A 16618-nucleotide genomic window follows, 5' to 3' on the forward strand; every position below is an offset into this window, starting at 1 on the left:
GTCGCCTCTAGAGGACCAGCTCTTCAATGGAGTACAGCTGGCCTCTAACAGCCGACCTTACGTTAGTCATTTCATTTCTATAAATAAAATTCAAAATCTGACTTGGTAACAAACTTTATTTGGGTTACTTACCACTGGCTACGATATGCGAGATAAGGCTACAATTTACGCGTCAACCCTAATAATTCCAAGTACACGAAAACATGTCTTATGTCCTTTAATGATGCTTTCAATGGCATCAAAAGATTTTTGACAGGTGACCGTAGAGCACTTAATAATAATAATAAACGTTTCTTTCGATTTAACATTTGGATCGTCATGACTCTTGAACTTCAAGCCACGAATTAGAGTCAGTCTAATTCCTATAGGCATTGATCTACTACGCTTATAGGATTTGATATTATAAATTAAAGATCACAATATCTAGCCAACAAAGGAAGGAGATTTGTTCTCTTTGCCACAGTCGGTCGAGTGTCCAATAAATGCACAATAAATCAAAACACTTTGCTGTGGTTGAGTGCTCTCGTCGCAATTTCGCTCAACGGATTGCGGGGGTGAGGGGGTAATAGCCGCGCGGGGGGAGGGATGTTGAATGGGCGCTGCGCCGGCGCAGGGACGCACGGCTAATGAGGAAATAGGAATTAGTGAGCGAAGCCGACTGCAGTTCTTTGTGATAACTGAGCTCTTTATCATATTCATCGCGTTCTCACTTTAAAGTGTTTGAATTGTGTGTTAAGGACGTTCAGAGTCAAATTCCATATTGCGAGACTACTGAATGATGAACATAGACGATTATGCAACTGGCGAAATCAGTACTGTTAACGTAAACACATAAACAACAAATAGGTATATATCTCATTTCTGTGTACAGGCCTCCCCTCTTCTTCTTATCGTGTGGGTTGTGAGATACAATACCAACCTCATCAAACCTGGTGTCGGGGCTATAATTGAGCCGCCAAAGGCCCCTGACATGGTTCACGTAACGATTACTCACTTACATCAGTAAATAGTAACCGGGACCAACGGCTTAACGTGCCTTCCGAAACACGGATCATCTTACTTTCGGACAATCAGGTGATCAGCCTGTAATGTCCTAACTAAACTAGGGATCACAAAGTTATTTTTGTGATATGCCCCCACCGGGATTCGAACCCGGGGCCTCCGGATCGTGAGTCCAACGCTCAACCACTGGACCACAGAGGCCGTTAATCATCCGCAAGTAGTATGAAGCTTACCTACTTTACTACTCTGCCTCATTGCGGGTTAGTGTAGGTAGTTTTTTGTTTTAAGACAGTAGTTAAACAAAAACTTTACAAAAAAGGTTATTATAAAGTTAGTGATTATTTAGAAGACATGAATGCATGGGATTAACTGTCTGAGAACTGATATTAGGCAGCTAAATTACTCAATTGTATACCAATATTTTATGTTTATTTTTATTTTTTTAAAGAACGTCTAGGGCCCTGTGCCGAGGTTTTTCTTGCAGCTTCTTTTCCCCGGCTATACAGGTTGTGAGAAGCTGCAGTAGTTTTAGGCGGATGAGACGTTCGTTATGTAAAAATTGACGATTCAAAGTGTAACTATGTTACGAGTACCTACTGAATAAAGATATTTTTGAATTTGAATTTCTTTCGGTCACTCCTGAGGATCGTAACTGTATGTAGACTACTTAACATAAAAAATATAGAAAAAAATTGCTGCTGGTTTATCTTTCCCGTGTTTGTTTGTTGGTTTATCACGTGGTTTCTAGGATTTATGTCCGCTTAAGGGCAATAGGCTCGCTCCCTATTGATGGGACTTAAACATAGCTGGCGAGGAATAGGTATTTACTATACGTCTCTACCTACCTCTCCGGGGAAACAGGCGTGAAGTTATGTTATGGTCGTGTCGTCTGTACTTAAGTAAAATAAAGTAACAAATAATTGACATAAAAAGTTCTTTTAAAACCCAAACCACAGTCTTGCCTGCCACCTCATTCAATCCAGAAATTCTGATGCTGACTATTAAAAGCTGCCTCCACTTTACAACAGGAAATACCATAGAGTCCAGGGCCTAGGTCAGCCTAAGAGGTGTGTTTGGGTGCAAGCTGCGTCTTGATATGAAACTGTCTGGCACTCAATTAGCACTCGCCTATTTTTAGATCTAGATTACTTGTATAGGCCTAATTGTTCTTAAGACGATTTGAAGTTATCTACATTCATAAATTAAAAGCTACTGAACATTAACGTCACTAAAGCTCAGTTTCGGAGAGCTTATTGTATTAAAAAAAATACAATCTAAGGAAGTATATTTTTATGAGATGGCCGACAAAATAGAAAGGGCGAAAAATTTTACAGATTTTTAGTAGCTAAACGAAATTTACTGACTGAGTTTTATAACTAAGTAGAAGTGACAGAGTCAGATAAAGATTGGTACTTGAATTAGTAGACTTAACCAAAAATAAACAAACATAATCAGCGTTGATTAGCTAATGGGAGAGAGCCCTCGAACGTCTTCACGACGCGCATATTTCAATTGTCGTCTAATTGTCGCCTACGAGACGAATGCGTGCTATAATGCTTCATTGGAGAAAGTTCTCATGTGAAAAACTACTACATACAAGCCAGAACAGTATATTATCGCCCTCTATCCGATTTTATTTAATAAAAAAATATTTATGGTTCAAAAGTGCAGAAACAAAAAGATTATAAATAATTTAATTTAAAAAAAGCACTCGATTAACACTGGTTTCGATTCCTGTAAAAATATTTGTGAAAGCCTTTTACTTATTTAAAAAGATTTCGATTTGTTTTTCTAACGTCTAATGGCTGTCAAAAATTAAAATAAGTACATTTTAAAAAATGAAAAAATAGATTTTACTACACAAAGGATTAATTAAAATATGTTTGACGTTTGTGTTTCGGGCGTTTCGGGTCGTATAATATACGAAAGCGTACTTGCCCATGTAGGTATTAGACATTAATATTAAAATATGCATTTAATTTAAGGGCTCAAGTAAATTAAAGTCATTAACGTGCAAAGGTCGTGGTTAAAGAGTGAAATATTTAGAATATTCATGAATGCACCTGTCGCGTCAATGGCCGTTCTCGTTTTAGTTCCGCTGTTGTATGGAACATTGTTTTGATGGTTTTGCTCTGCTGGTTTCATGAATATGGAGTAAACGTATTAAAAAGTGGAATATACCGAATTCCCACGCTGCACGTTGTGTGTACCTTTTCGTAATATACCTATAGTGTGGTTCAACGTTCTATCTAAATCCCCCCAAACTAAACCAGACTACCCCATCCATCGGGCTCGATGCGTCGGGATCAGTAGGGTAGGCGTCGAGATTGGGTAGTGCAATAAGCATTCAGAACCTACTTACTAGAAAAGTTTCCAAGAAGAATTGTTTAAGTATTCCGCTTATTATTAATTGTACTGCTTAGAGCTAATTGTACATCCACTTTAAGAATTTACTCTTAAGTTTAAGCAGCGAGACATCCATTTAGGTAGTTTTGGTGATTTTATGTTCCACTGTGAAGCTTGGGTCGTTTCCATAACTTCGCCAAACCACGATATGTAGGGAAAATTGACCGAACAATTTCGATATAATTTCTACATTCACACATAAATTATGAATCTGAACGTAGAGTTTGTTTCCGTCGAGTGATTGTTCATTTCCGAGCGGGCAGCGAACCGCGTATGGGGTTAGCGTTCCGATAGTTAGGTACGTGAATCTATAGAGGTACCATAGCACTGTGGGTGCCATACCATGCTTGTACCATATCATACGCTCCATTAGTTATCTGTAATCATGATATTTATTGTTATGGGTGACGGTATAAACGGTGTCGTTCTGAAAAACATTCGCACCTATATGATGTGTTTTAAAAATAAAATGATTAAGATTTCCTGAGTTTAATTTTCATTTCTGCTTGAGTTACATTACAAATTAGTAATAGTTTTTTTCACCGAGTTAGTGACGAAACACAGTTCTACGTTAGATGTCTGTGGCGTTAAAGCATAGATATCATGATCACATTAGTGCCTCTAGTGTCTTGATTTTAATACTTAGGGGCTAAACCAGTGATTCTACAATCTGTTCTCTGTCAAACCTTACCACTGCATTTTTCCGTTGCCCCCACTTCCTCAACTTTTCTTTTAGTGTCACTTCCACCGGATACAGGCTCATCGTGCGCTTGATTGCAACCCGCTCGGCGTGGTCTATAAAACGAATGAACTCTAAAATAGACACGAGGGGAGCCAACTAGCCGCTTCCTTCCTGCGAGCATCCGGCGCGCAGTCTCACGCGACCCCAACATCCAACATGGTGGATGACCAACCCCGCCCATCGTAGTCTTACCGGCCATTCCTCTCTCCGCCGGACACTCTTTTATTATACGTGTAATTTAATAATTACGGGTGGTTTTGCTCTACTAACTCAATAAGTTCAATATTAATTGAAAGCTATTTAATTTTTACAGTAGGTATTTCACTCCTGAATTTCTACTGGATGTAGGTACATACTTCCGCTTCAGTACAATTAATCAAATAGTAGGTACACCTCCGTATCCCCCGTTTATTAAAAGTTTAAAATGAATGGAATTTTGTTCATATTGACTATTTCAAATTACTCGCTAACTCTACCTTTACCAAGGAACTGCTGTCTATCCGACGACCTTTAACTTTCAAATTATACGTAGTTTAGACAACGTCTTTCTCTCCATAGCTAAACCCATCACACGTCAAGATATAAAAGGCTTTATATTTAGAACAACCGTAAACGGAAATTGATTTCCAAGAAAGTGAATCCGGCGAGTGTTTTACTTACAGATATACGAGTAATCTAAACGAAGTGTATGAAGTGTTAACGAGCATGTTAGCAGGAGTCGCGCATGTAAACACGTGCTTAGCAAAGATGCGTAGAAGATGCGGTATGCACCGCACCTTAGACCCGTGACGAGTGACGCAACCAATATGCATACCTACGAATTAGCCCTCCGACCTGTCTTGTACACAAACAAGCTTCTGTTCAAACTCCCATTTGTAAAAACCATACGTGCTACGTATGTACATACAATACCTACATCACACGCAATTTTTCTCGGTTACCGAGAAACACGTTTTATGGAAACAATTTTGTGCCTTCAGACAAATGTGAGACTCATACAAGTAGGTGTTTGCTTTTCGTAATAATAATAATAAAAGTTCACGACTACAGGTATATTTCTTACTCAGGTATTTTTCTCGGAAGGAAATGTTTCTGCCATCTACAACTTTGACCAAACTTCTTAAAAAATGTTAACATAAATATTAAACACCAAACAGAAATATAAAATACCAATCGATTACCCAATCAAACCAATTGCATTCCATGATTTGCAGGATTTCCCCCAAGTAAAAATTGTAGCAATTCGTTAAAAGAGCTATTATTTCACAGAAACACGCGGGCATAATTTCTTTCGTATAGCTTTTGTGAATGTTGAGAGTCGTATTTATTGTTACATGAATAATAAATAAATGGAAACAAGTCAATTGACTGCCGCAACGGAGGGTGCGTGTACGCAGCCCTGTCTCGCCACTTAACCTTTTTTGCGGCGGCGCGGCGGCAGGGGCGTAAATTGAACGAAACTGATAATTTTGACATAAACCAGTAGTAACTGTCAGTTTTGCGGGAACACGCCGTTTTATGTCAGTTCTAGTCACTCGAGTGATGGATAACATAGAGCTATTGAGAGGGATTTAGTTCGGGAACAAACACAAAGCAGTTATTTAACACTGTTTTTTACTTAATATTATACGATTTTCTCTTAAGCCGCATTAAAGCACAATCATAATACTATTAGCTAAGTTGCTGTTGCTAGTTGTGCTGCGTATTCATGTGCTGTCCGATTGTTAAAATTAAGTTCTGTGCAGTAGAGTGTAACAGGTATTTGATTTGATTAATACTCTAGCGGGAAATAAGTACGTGGAATATCAATTTTATAAAGTACCTATTATTAGCCTGTATGATACCTACCACCTAAGTACCTCTACTTATTATTATTTCTCTATTAGTTAAGTATTGAACATACATAATATACTTATGCTAATACGACTATACAAGTACCACATTATGTTACTTACTAAATCATTTAGAGGTCGAGTAACATTCAACATGTTTCGGTCACACTTATGTTAACGATTTTAAAACTTGGTCAGGTAACATGTGCATACCAAAATTATAACAAAAAGTGTTTGACAAGGAGAGGACAAGCCAAGCCAATGTTCTCGAGCCTGTATTGTTTTATGTGTGGCTAGTTCCAGTGTGGTGTGAATTCGTTCTGTGCTCTAAAGGCAAACAATCTCAGTCAACCTTTTTCTTTAAAGCATCTCTAAAGTTCCTTTCGTAATCCTTTCCACGCAGAACCTCAAGTCATCGGATTAAACCTGTAAGCAGGTTTTGTATTTGTATCTTAAGAAAAAAATCAGATGTTTGGTTGCCTGGTTAGCTACAAACCCTGACATCTAACTCGCAATGGAGCAGCGTAGCATGGTTACAGTCGCTTCATGCCTCCTCTGATTAATTGACGGCCGTTAAAGTCATTTTAAGCAGGTACGACAATAAAAACTATAATAGGATATTTCTATACATTATTCTGAAACGTGGCTTTTTCTCTAACATCTAGCTGCCGGGTCTGCATGACAACCGTGCCGCGCGCGGCGCGAATTATATCGAGCGCTTCGACCAATAAACGATACGAATACTATCTACGTAGATGGACGTCAAACAGCTATTGCCTCGATATAATTGCGTCGAGCGCGGCGCGGTTACTGTACAGAGCCTACAGGTTAGGTACCGAGTCTATCTCTTCGATTGGCAACTTAGTAGAGCCGAAATGTTGCACTGTAATCTTAATGTGCTTTATCGGGTGTTTTGGAAATAGTATTCATTAAATACCTTATATCTCGCAGCACAGGTCATAGGCGAGATGCCTGAATTTACTTATCAACTAATAACAATTTATTATTATGAATATGTATAATTATTTTCGTATGGTAACTGCGCAAATCGGCATAATGTACTTCTGCAATTATTGTTTTTCATGTTCTCATTAAATTCAATATGTCTTGCCTTTTGCCCGTATTAACCGTAATTGATTAATAAAAATAATATAAAGGCCAAACGATGATCTTACTGACATATGTATTATAGTACAGCTGTTGATAACAACAACAACTTAATATTGTATTTGTTGGCGATTTGGCAGCAACTTGTGAATAGCAATAGCCTATACCAACGCAAGTAGAGTCACGGGGCAAAAGAAGCAGTACTTACTTTATTCTCATCTATGATTGATTATGAAGTTGATAACGTCACACAGTATGGGTAATCCTTATATAAAGTATAAAATATTAAGTATAACAGTTTCCGTCGCAAAATAATAAAACTTTGGGTTGATATAAGCGTATTTTGAATATAAAAATACAATAAACATGGCTTATCGAGTCTTGTTTTACGATTCTTGTATATGTGAGGTCACGGAGCGTTTGACGAAATAAAATAAATTTTACTATAATAAACTACAACTCATGTAAACACAACTAGATTATTTAGTTTTATTATCTGGTTAATTAAAGACCTTTACCTACAGAGCCACGCTGTCTGTTACGTCGTCTTAATAGTCCTAAGACCTAATATCCCTTTAAAATCCAAACCGCATTGTTTCTATTCTGTCTAGAAATCTCGGACTAATAAGCGAATAGAAAATCATATTCGGATTTTATTTTAATTAGTAAAACCTCGCGATAGACAAGCAAGTCTTAATTCAAGAAAAATATTATAGTCGGAATTAAATTAATTGCAAAAATCTAAATTTTCTTAAAGAATATCACACCAGAATATGATTTTTCAAAAAGTCGCTTACGTGGTTTACACCACGGAATAGTAGAAAGAGGTGGGAAAGGCCAAGTGAGCGCGAAATGCGTGCAATACAAGTTTCCTATCTTATTTAGCCTACTCGATCCCACTGCTGGGCCAAGGCCTCCCCTCGATTTTTCCACTCTTCTCGACTGCCATACAAGTATGAGCAACTAATTCATACGTCAACTTTGCACTCCATTCGTCCGCAAACTTTACGACGCACGGAGCTACGTGATAGTATAAAGATTGTCTTGTGCATAACCTGCAGGGCAAAAAATCAAATATCGACAAGGAGATCCCTCCTTATCACAGGAAAGCTAAAAATCTTAGTAAGTATGATCAGTTATTTATCAACAAAATACTTTTGTATGCAGTATCTTACGAAAAGTAATGGTAAAATAGTATCCTATCAGATAAAACATACATTGCCGGTAAAGTGGCTATGGAATTTGAGAAGCAGTAGAGCTATCGTAGTTTTCTGTGTGCAGGAGTATTAGTAAAGGAGAGTGGGGTTGAACCGGCGACAGCGGTTCTCATACAAAATGCGCGTGGGCCTACCCAGCCTCTTTCTTCTATTCCGTGGTTTACACTATAAGGCGACGATAAATAGTAAGGAAAACTTTTTAAATTAAATAAATAAATATGAGCTCATGACTATATTCCCAATTCGGGTACCTATAGTCAACGGTACAACATCGCATGACGAACTGAGTAGGTACCTTTTCGCGTTTCACCAAGTTATATTATACGCACATCATTATAATTCGAATTTTTCGTCAAGTAAATCACAATATTTATTTAAATTTAAACAAATCCTGTTTACAAAGAAAGGTAACATGGAAAACAAGAATGCAAACTTCCTGCATAAATACCCGCTGGCCGGTCCCCTTTTAACATTCATTTTCTATTAATGCTTTGATGTAGGTCTTGGTGTACACGTGAAAGTAGATATTCCGTAGATTTCATTTATATACTTACTTAATTTGAAGTTTTGTACTGAATAGTGGTCCGGACACGGAGCAACACAACATTCCATCCGTCTCTTCTGGATTAACTATTTGGCGCAAATAACTTGTGTGACAGGCTATACAAATGGTTTCTATTAAAATAGGATAGGTACCTACTATAGGTATATGTGATTATGTCACTTCTTGTTCTATCGTGTTGGTTGTGAGGTGGATTACCAACCCGCCAACCCTGGTGTTAGGGTTATTATTGAGCCGCCATAGGCCCCTGACATGGCTCATGCAACGACTACGTACTAACACTAAAGAGTGTCACTAAAGCTGATATTAATATATATCCGTAGATATATCATTGTAGTACAGAGTACATGTGTTGTAGCTACGTAGCCAGGCAGTCTAACATTGGCGTCATTATAGTGGTGTATCATATGTATCACACCTACTCATTATTCAGTTGATTTATATTAATTAAATTGACGATGACTCACCTGCTGCACGCTGCAGTCAGATGCACAGCTCACGTCGAAATGTCCATCGGTTCGGTTCTATAACAAAAATAAATACTTATCATCATATATATCAACCAATCAATTTACTTGTTACTTCTTGTCAAAAGAATCATACTTACTTACTTATATATAAACATAACTTGTTTCACATCGTGTACCCTAACGAGTCAGTGGACAACTTGCATCGACTATTGGTATTGATATCCTTATGATAAATACGAACCGTAAATATGTATCGTTTATTTTTATAGTATATTTGACAGTTTACAATAGAGGTCATAATCATATGGTTCATCACTAATTTAAGAGCCACGCTCTTGTCGGTGTAGCATTCCTCTCCATGCTACTTTTTAGGAAAAAATAGGGCAGTGGTTTCCCTCTTGTCTGCTACGCATTAAACATTATTTAAGGTAAATAATAAACGATAAAAAGTAAATAATTAATCTTACTGGTAGGCTACAACGCCTATAACATTTAATGGTTAGTACGTAAGTAAAATGTATAGAACCTGCTTCTGAGTGACCTCTATTTCACTTTCTGTCTATGTAAATTAATTTCCTCGTATGTTTTAGTCCTATTTGTTATGTTTATTTTTATGCAATAACATGTTTTTAAATTGAATTGTATTAAATGATATAGTTAACTAAAGTTCAACCCATTGGTGACATAGGCGCAGGTTTTTGATTTTATTAATCGTAAGATGCATTTTTCATTTTTTCAATAAAACAGGCGCGATGAAATCCCACCAAGATAGGTTGATAGTAAATGATTGTGTCCGCGTCCACCGGAGTCACTGTTGGGAGAACTTCCGGCGGCGCACGCGCACCGAGCCGTGCCGCCTGCGACATCGGGACTCTACCTGCCTATTTGATGCCTGACTATCACAATTACAGTAAATGATTGTAGGTTTTTTTGTATAATACGCGTAGGTAAGTTGTATTGTAAAATACCTATGCCGACATCCTAGAGGCATTGAGGCAGCGGCGTAAATACTAGTTTTTTTAATTTAGGTAATATTTGCTTATTACACTATACGCTCTTGCGTCTAACTATGATAAGAACGATTGTGGCCTGACCTGTAGTTGATTTGCGGTTTAGAAGGTCAGGAGGCAACCATATCTGTCAAAACGTGCCTTCTAAATGCTCAGGGTTACGTAAGAGGAACGCTAGAATTAGGCAGATATAACCTGCCAGGCAGATGGACATTTTATACCCAGGGGGGTTTAAAAGGCCACTTCATAGCAATTCATCTAAAAAAAGCAATATTGCTTTTTTACATTTGTGTATTATTGTGCACTTAATTTTATATGCGCATGTGTTCTTTTTAACCCCTAGGTTTCGGTGATGAATTAAGTTTTGTAATAACTTGCCAGCAATCTGGTGGTGCAGCATATTATATAGTTTTATTTGCGAGCGTGAGACCGGAACCCGGCGCGCGAGCACCTCCACGGCTTCACGCCGAAACGTGATCCGCTGCGGTTTTTGGGATTTTGGTATCGCACACGTATCACTCACCCTTCTATAGTTACTATAGATATTTATCCATTTTGCGCATTTATCGATAAAAATCTAATGTTAAGTTGTCATATAATTAATCTATTAGGTATAATGTACAAACTTCGAAAAAAGTACGTAAGTCAATGTGGAGAAGACCGGCATAGGTACTCTTCTAAAATATGAGTTTGACTGGATTTATCGAAGAAGATATTATTTGTAAACCAAGTCATATGATCGCGTATGATAGATAATTTACTTGGTTATGTTTATAAGTCTAAATATAAGATAAAGCACCGTTATTCAAAATGAGTAGTTATTGGCACTAGACGGTCTTTTTGGCCAGACGGCCTTCCCCACATTGACTTACGTATTTCGTAGACTATTTCGTATGGGTGTTTTCGTCTTGAAAAGTTTTGAGTTGCATACTCGCTTATGTGATAATTATTAGATATTCTTTAAAACATCTTTCATTCTTTAATTTAAAGACAGGAAAAGAAGGTCGGGTACTCTAAACCGGCGAGCGTGCATGAAGTCTGTGATGAGAGTAGAGGAAGCGAGTGTGGTGTTTCGGGATCGTGGTAGGTGGGATTCCGTGGTCTCTGCCTGCCCTAACGGCAATTAGGCGCGATCTTAATATTATAAAAATATACATATACATTATGTATGTATGTATTTACATGTTTCTATCTTCCTGACATACGTGTATCTGCTCTGGTTAGACAGGAGATTTTAGGACGTTCGAAAACTTGTCCATTCAGCGTCTAATTAATCTTATGTTCAAAGCTACAAACCTCATAAAACTACACGGAATCAGATAATGATACGATACCAGTTTAAAAAAAATTGTTTATGTTTTGTCTTGATTGTGGCAAAAGTCAAACAGAGATAAGTTAAAATAAAAACACTAAGTAGCTGCGGTATACAAAAATAACATAGGTACTTACTAAGTTTTTACTTTGTATAAATAAGCTTGTATAGTAGTATAGTGATCTGGTTCAAGCATTTTATTATCTGATCATAAATCTAATAGTATCAAACATTTTGTAATGATATTAGGACAAAGTGAGCGTAGGGATTATCTTTTTGGGGATAAGAGCTTTGGCCCACATTTTAAAGAAGGATCAAGGCCAGTGGCGGTATCCAGCAATCGCGAGTCTTGTTTAGGGTCTCTATATTTAGCATAGCGGCGTTGATTACTGTATTAATTGCTGACAATTAGTTGTGCGTTGAACTTGTGCGGGCGCCGCCAACCAACTAAGCTGAATGCGCGAATAGCGATCGCTTATCCCTGAGCAATAAACCCATTGATCACTCCTTTATCAATGGACGCAATTAATAGATCAATACACGGAGCAGAGGCCCTAATTGCTCCAACTTGTTTGTTATATTAATTAGTGTAACGTATTAAGTGTTAACATTGTATAGCTAGTATTGCTTACTTAGAATGATATTAATATCTCACGCAGATACATTTAAATAACATTGCGATAACTTAAAGTACCTACCTAACAGACATTACATAACAGTTACGTTTTACATCGCAGAGTAGGTAAATATCATGCATTGCTGAGGAACCTTATGAATATTGAAGTAAGTATTTTGTAAAGCAAACCTGGAAAGGACATTTTTCATTGCATCTAGCGACGGCTTCCGCTCCAAATTTCTCGGTGATGGAACTATAATCGCAGCCAATTGGCCGAGCGGACAAAGCCAATCCGAGCAGCGACAACACTAGCCATTTGTGCCAATTCAGCGGCGCACTCATTGTGCCCACTGCCTGCCGCACTCCTGCGCACAGTCTCACCTAACATACATGTCCACATTCAATAATAAATATCACAACATGTTACTTAAAATCAGTCTTGAAAACACTTGGAGATCTTAGTAGGTCGTCAATCGTCATTTATTAGTAAGGGTAGTATCGGTGTAGAGGGATGCGCGCGAGAGTTGACATAACGATGTTGCGTGCGGTAGAGGCGCGGGCGGTGCGTGCGGTGCGCGCGCGCAACGAAAGCTGCTCGAGGACTGAGCAGCGCCGCCCGCGCCACGCGCTACGAGGACGCTACGCTCGGCCGCTACGCTTATTATGACCCTACCTGTTGTCTGCACTTGTCATTGTGCGATATCATCGAGCCCTATTAATTGATACGTTCACCTTGCAGCTCATATTATATTAAAACTTCAGTTGTATTTACAATACCATAACATTATTCACATGTCAAAAACGTGGTTAAAATTGTTAAAACGTTTCAATGCAAGCAATTTCAGCGCATTCATGATTTTTTTCTGTAGCCTAATTGATGTCCCTCTGCTGGGAAAACACCCTCCCCTCCTTCTTTGCCAGGTGTTTTGGAAGGCATCTAGCTCGTCCATCCATCTTGTCGTCGTGGTCTGCCTCGACGCGGACGACTCTGGGGGGTCCAATCAGATGTACTTTAGGCCCACTTTCCGGATGCATACCGCAGACATGTGCCGACCATCAGCCAGTTTAGCTGATTTTTCACCAACATCTGCTATTTGAGTTCTGGAGCGCAGTGTCGTGTTTCTAATGTGATCGATCAGTTTAACACCTAACATGCTGCGCTTTATGGCCGTTTGGTCAGGGACCATGTTTGCGCACCATTGGTGAGGATGGGCAATATGCACATGTCAACGAGTTTGCACTTGAGACATATCGGGAAGTCACCTTTCATTAGCTCCTTCATGGGCCAGAAATTCTTTTAGGCATTTTGGATGCGTGTTTCCAGTTCCTTGTTCTAATTAGGTACTCTAAATTGATAGATACATTATGTATTGTATGTGCCGTAATTTAATAACGTTGCTTGTCCCATTTTCAGTCAGAGTCTGAGTTTTTTGAAGATTCCGTCCGAATTCATGTTGACCTTAGCAGGGATAATGTCTGTCTTATTGTTTTATATATTTTGATGCAAGTAAAGTCATTTTTACAACACCGATAGCATCGCATGCTGTGATGCTCGGATTCGCAAATCTGATAATTGTAAATGAGAATGCTACCCAGACAGGTACCTACAATATCGATCCGATAAAACGTGACGTTCGTGATGGTACCTATTATCATCATCTCCCTTGCCCCCGTTTCCACAGGTTCCGCTTACCTAACTTAAAGCTTTGACAGGACCAGTTTATTACAGAAGCGACTGCTTGTCTGACCATTTCAACCCGCGAAGGGCAAACCAGCCCAATACAAGTCGTGATGGTACCTATATCGAAGCGAGAACTATGAAAGTTCACACCTTCTTTAATTTCTTAAAGTCTCGTTGACCCGGGTGATCCTCAAACCGTCAGTTTTTATAGCGCCGTATATCAGAGCAACAAGGACAGACCTCAGCGTTACTGCGGCCAATTAGTTTAATACGCGCCCAGTTAACTTCCCACGCTTTAACAACATTCCTCGATCTGTTCAGATGATTTCATCGCGCCGTTGAGTTATCAGAAACAAACAATTTTACGGTAACAAACTCACTGCTGCGACTCCTATCGGGGTTGGCAGAGCCACAAGTGAGACAATCCGCACGCTTATAAACAAGCCGTATGATGACAAGTTATCAGCCCATACCCAAATAAGATAAGAAGAAGAACAAACAATCACGGCCTTAACTTATATCCAATTGGGTAGTTTCCTAGGTCAAATATAAATTATGAAATTCTGATTACTAAATAAAAGACAGATCTAAAGGTGACAAAAAACGTTTTCATTTTTCTTTTTAACTTATTTATGAATTTTAATAAAGAAAAATGTAATAATAATTGCGACATTTTGTCATGTTTTCTATGACGTCACAGATTGCTTTATCATACAAATTAATTTCGTGTTTTGACGTTTGGTAATACATAATTGACTTGACAAGTTGGAAAATACCCTATTGTCAATTCAAATATACCTATGAGTATTTCTCAGTCAGTAGGAGGGAATATTCGGTATGTGTGATGAGTATTTTAATAAATATGACGATAATTATTAATTATTTGTAAACAAAGACTTATGTAATACAGATAATTATAATAGCACATTGCAAAAGTAAACACTCATATAAATATTTTGACCTCTTTATTTAACAAATAATACAAATAACTCAATCTCATGAAGAATTTCTTGCACGTTCTAATTTATAGGTTGAATAGAACTATAATAGTTTATTTTATATAATAATCTTTATGATAGTAATACATTACTTATTACCGATACGTACTTACGGAGGTACGAGTAAGAAAAGGTGAAAATAAACGACTTGTTTTTTTATAAGTACTTACCTAACCCAGTAACGCCTGAATCATGCGTCTGCGCAAGTCTCTAGGCATTGTATGAATGAGTCCTGAGCTATCTTAGCTAGGTATATGAATTAAGCTAGTGCAGTCTGCTGCCCACTAAACATTAAACAAATTGACCGTTATGATACGCGATCGTCGTAAAGTAGGAAGATGCGCGTTGAGCCGTTGACATAGTTTCATGTACGAACATAAGTTTATTATTAGCCTCTATGTTGTGCTCTTATTATTGTGTGCTCTGATATCACTGTTTAACTAAAATTATTTATAAATTGCTTTTTTATTTATTAAGTTGATAGTCTCTTTCGAGTGATATAAATAATATTCATTAATTATATAACTATGAATGTCAGACTAGGCTGCATGATAATGATGTCATTGCATACATTATAGTTTAAAACAATAACTAAAATTTATCTATGCACGCTGATCTTTTTGTCGTTGGCTCCTTCCCCCCTTTCGTGGCCGCCATGTAGAACATAAGTTTACCGTATACACTAATATTTTAAATCGTATTTTTATCTAAACAAACATGTGAAAATTGTGACTTCTGATTTTGGATTATGATAATACAAGAAGAGAAGATGACGTGAATTGTTTTATTTCCATCTTCTGCGCGCTCGCCCGTTCCCAAGATTCCACTGTGCACATTACACACATCATCTGCTTGAACAGGTTATGTCACCAGTGTTAAATACATATTATAATATTAGAATCCCAGAAGTTGGAAAAAGGGCTGAGGAAGAGAGCGTGCGGATTTATTTTGTGAAACAACATGTCGCGATCATCGCCAAATATCAACGTCACTGCTCCTAGGCAGCCGGCTATTACTGGCAACGGCGCCGGAGTACACATGGAGAAATTGCGTGGCTCGGCCAATTATATTTCATGGAAATTCTCTATCAAGATGACATTAATTCTTGAAGACCTATGGAGTTGTATAAGCGAACAATCGATTCAAGACACTCAAAAGGATCAAAGGGCATTGGCCAGAATCTGCCTAAGTATTGAAACGTCACTTTACCAATATGTACGTGAAGCGGTGTCTGCACGTGATGCATGGGAAAAGCTTGCCATGGTGTTTGAAGACCGGGGGCTATACCGTCGTGTTTTGTTGTTGCGACAGCTTCATCGTATTGATTTTAAGAACTTTATGAGCATGCAAGAATACATAAATGCGGTCATGACGCTAGTCTCACAACTGTCTGATATTGGAAGAACTATTGAAGACGGGGAGGTTGCTGAAATCCTTTTATCTGGCTTACCTTCCGAATATGATGTTCTTGTGAGTAACTTGGAAACAGCATGTATTAGTTCTTCTCTCTCCAGCGAGTTGGTCCGGACACGTCTTCTTCAAGAAGAGATGCGAAAGAATGGCAACCATGAAGGGACTATGCATGAAAATGCCTACTTTGTCAAGAAGAAGGTTATCTGTAAGTTCTGCGGGAAGCCTGGACACGTTCGGAACAAATGCTTTA

At 38.2% G+C, this 16618-nt stretch overlaps 1 protein-coding gene across 3 annotated transcripts in view; it reads right to left on the reverse strand.

Moving 5' to 3' along the window:
* Positions 1 to 16618, reverse strand: part of LOC126371131 (proto-oncogene tyrosine-protein kinase ROS) — a 48053-nt gene that overhangs the window by 17039 nt on the left and 14396 nt on the right. For 2 of the 3 annotated variants that reach the window (XM_050016340.1, XM_050016339.1), the window contains exons 1-2: positions 12466 to 12865; positions 9336 to 9392 (exon numbers count right to left, since the gene is read on the reverse strand). In XM_050016340.1, the coding sequence (XP_049872297.1) occupies positions 9336 to 9392; positions 12466 to 12618 (210 nt within the window). In that variant the 5' untranslated portion in view covers positions 12619 to 12865. Of the gene's footprint in view, positions 1 to 9335; positions 9393 to 12465; positions 12866 to 16618 lie in introns of those variants that run through there. The other variant, XM_050016341.1, reaches the window with a different exon arrangement.

The sequence above is a fragment of the Pectinophora gossypiella genome, chromosome 12 (assembly GCF_024362695.1).
Source record: "Pectinophora gossypiella chromosome 12, ilPecGoss1.1, whole genome shotgun sequence".
NCBI classification, from domain to species: domain Eukaryota; kingdom Metazoa; phylum Arthropoda; class Insecta; order Lepidoptera; family Gelechiidae; genus Pectinophora; species Pectinophora gossypiella.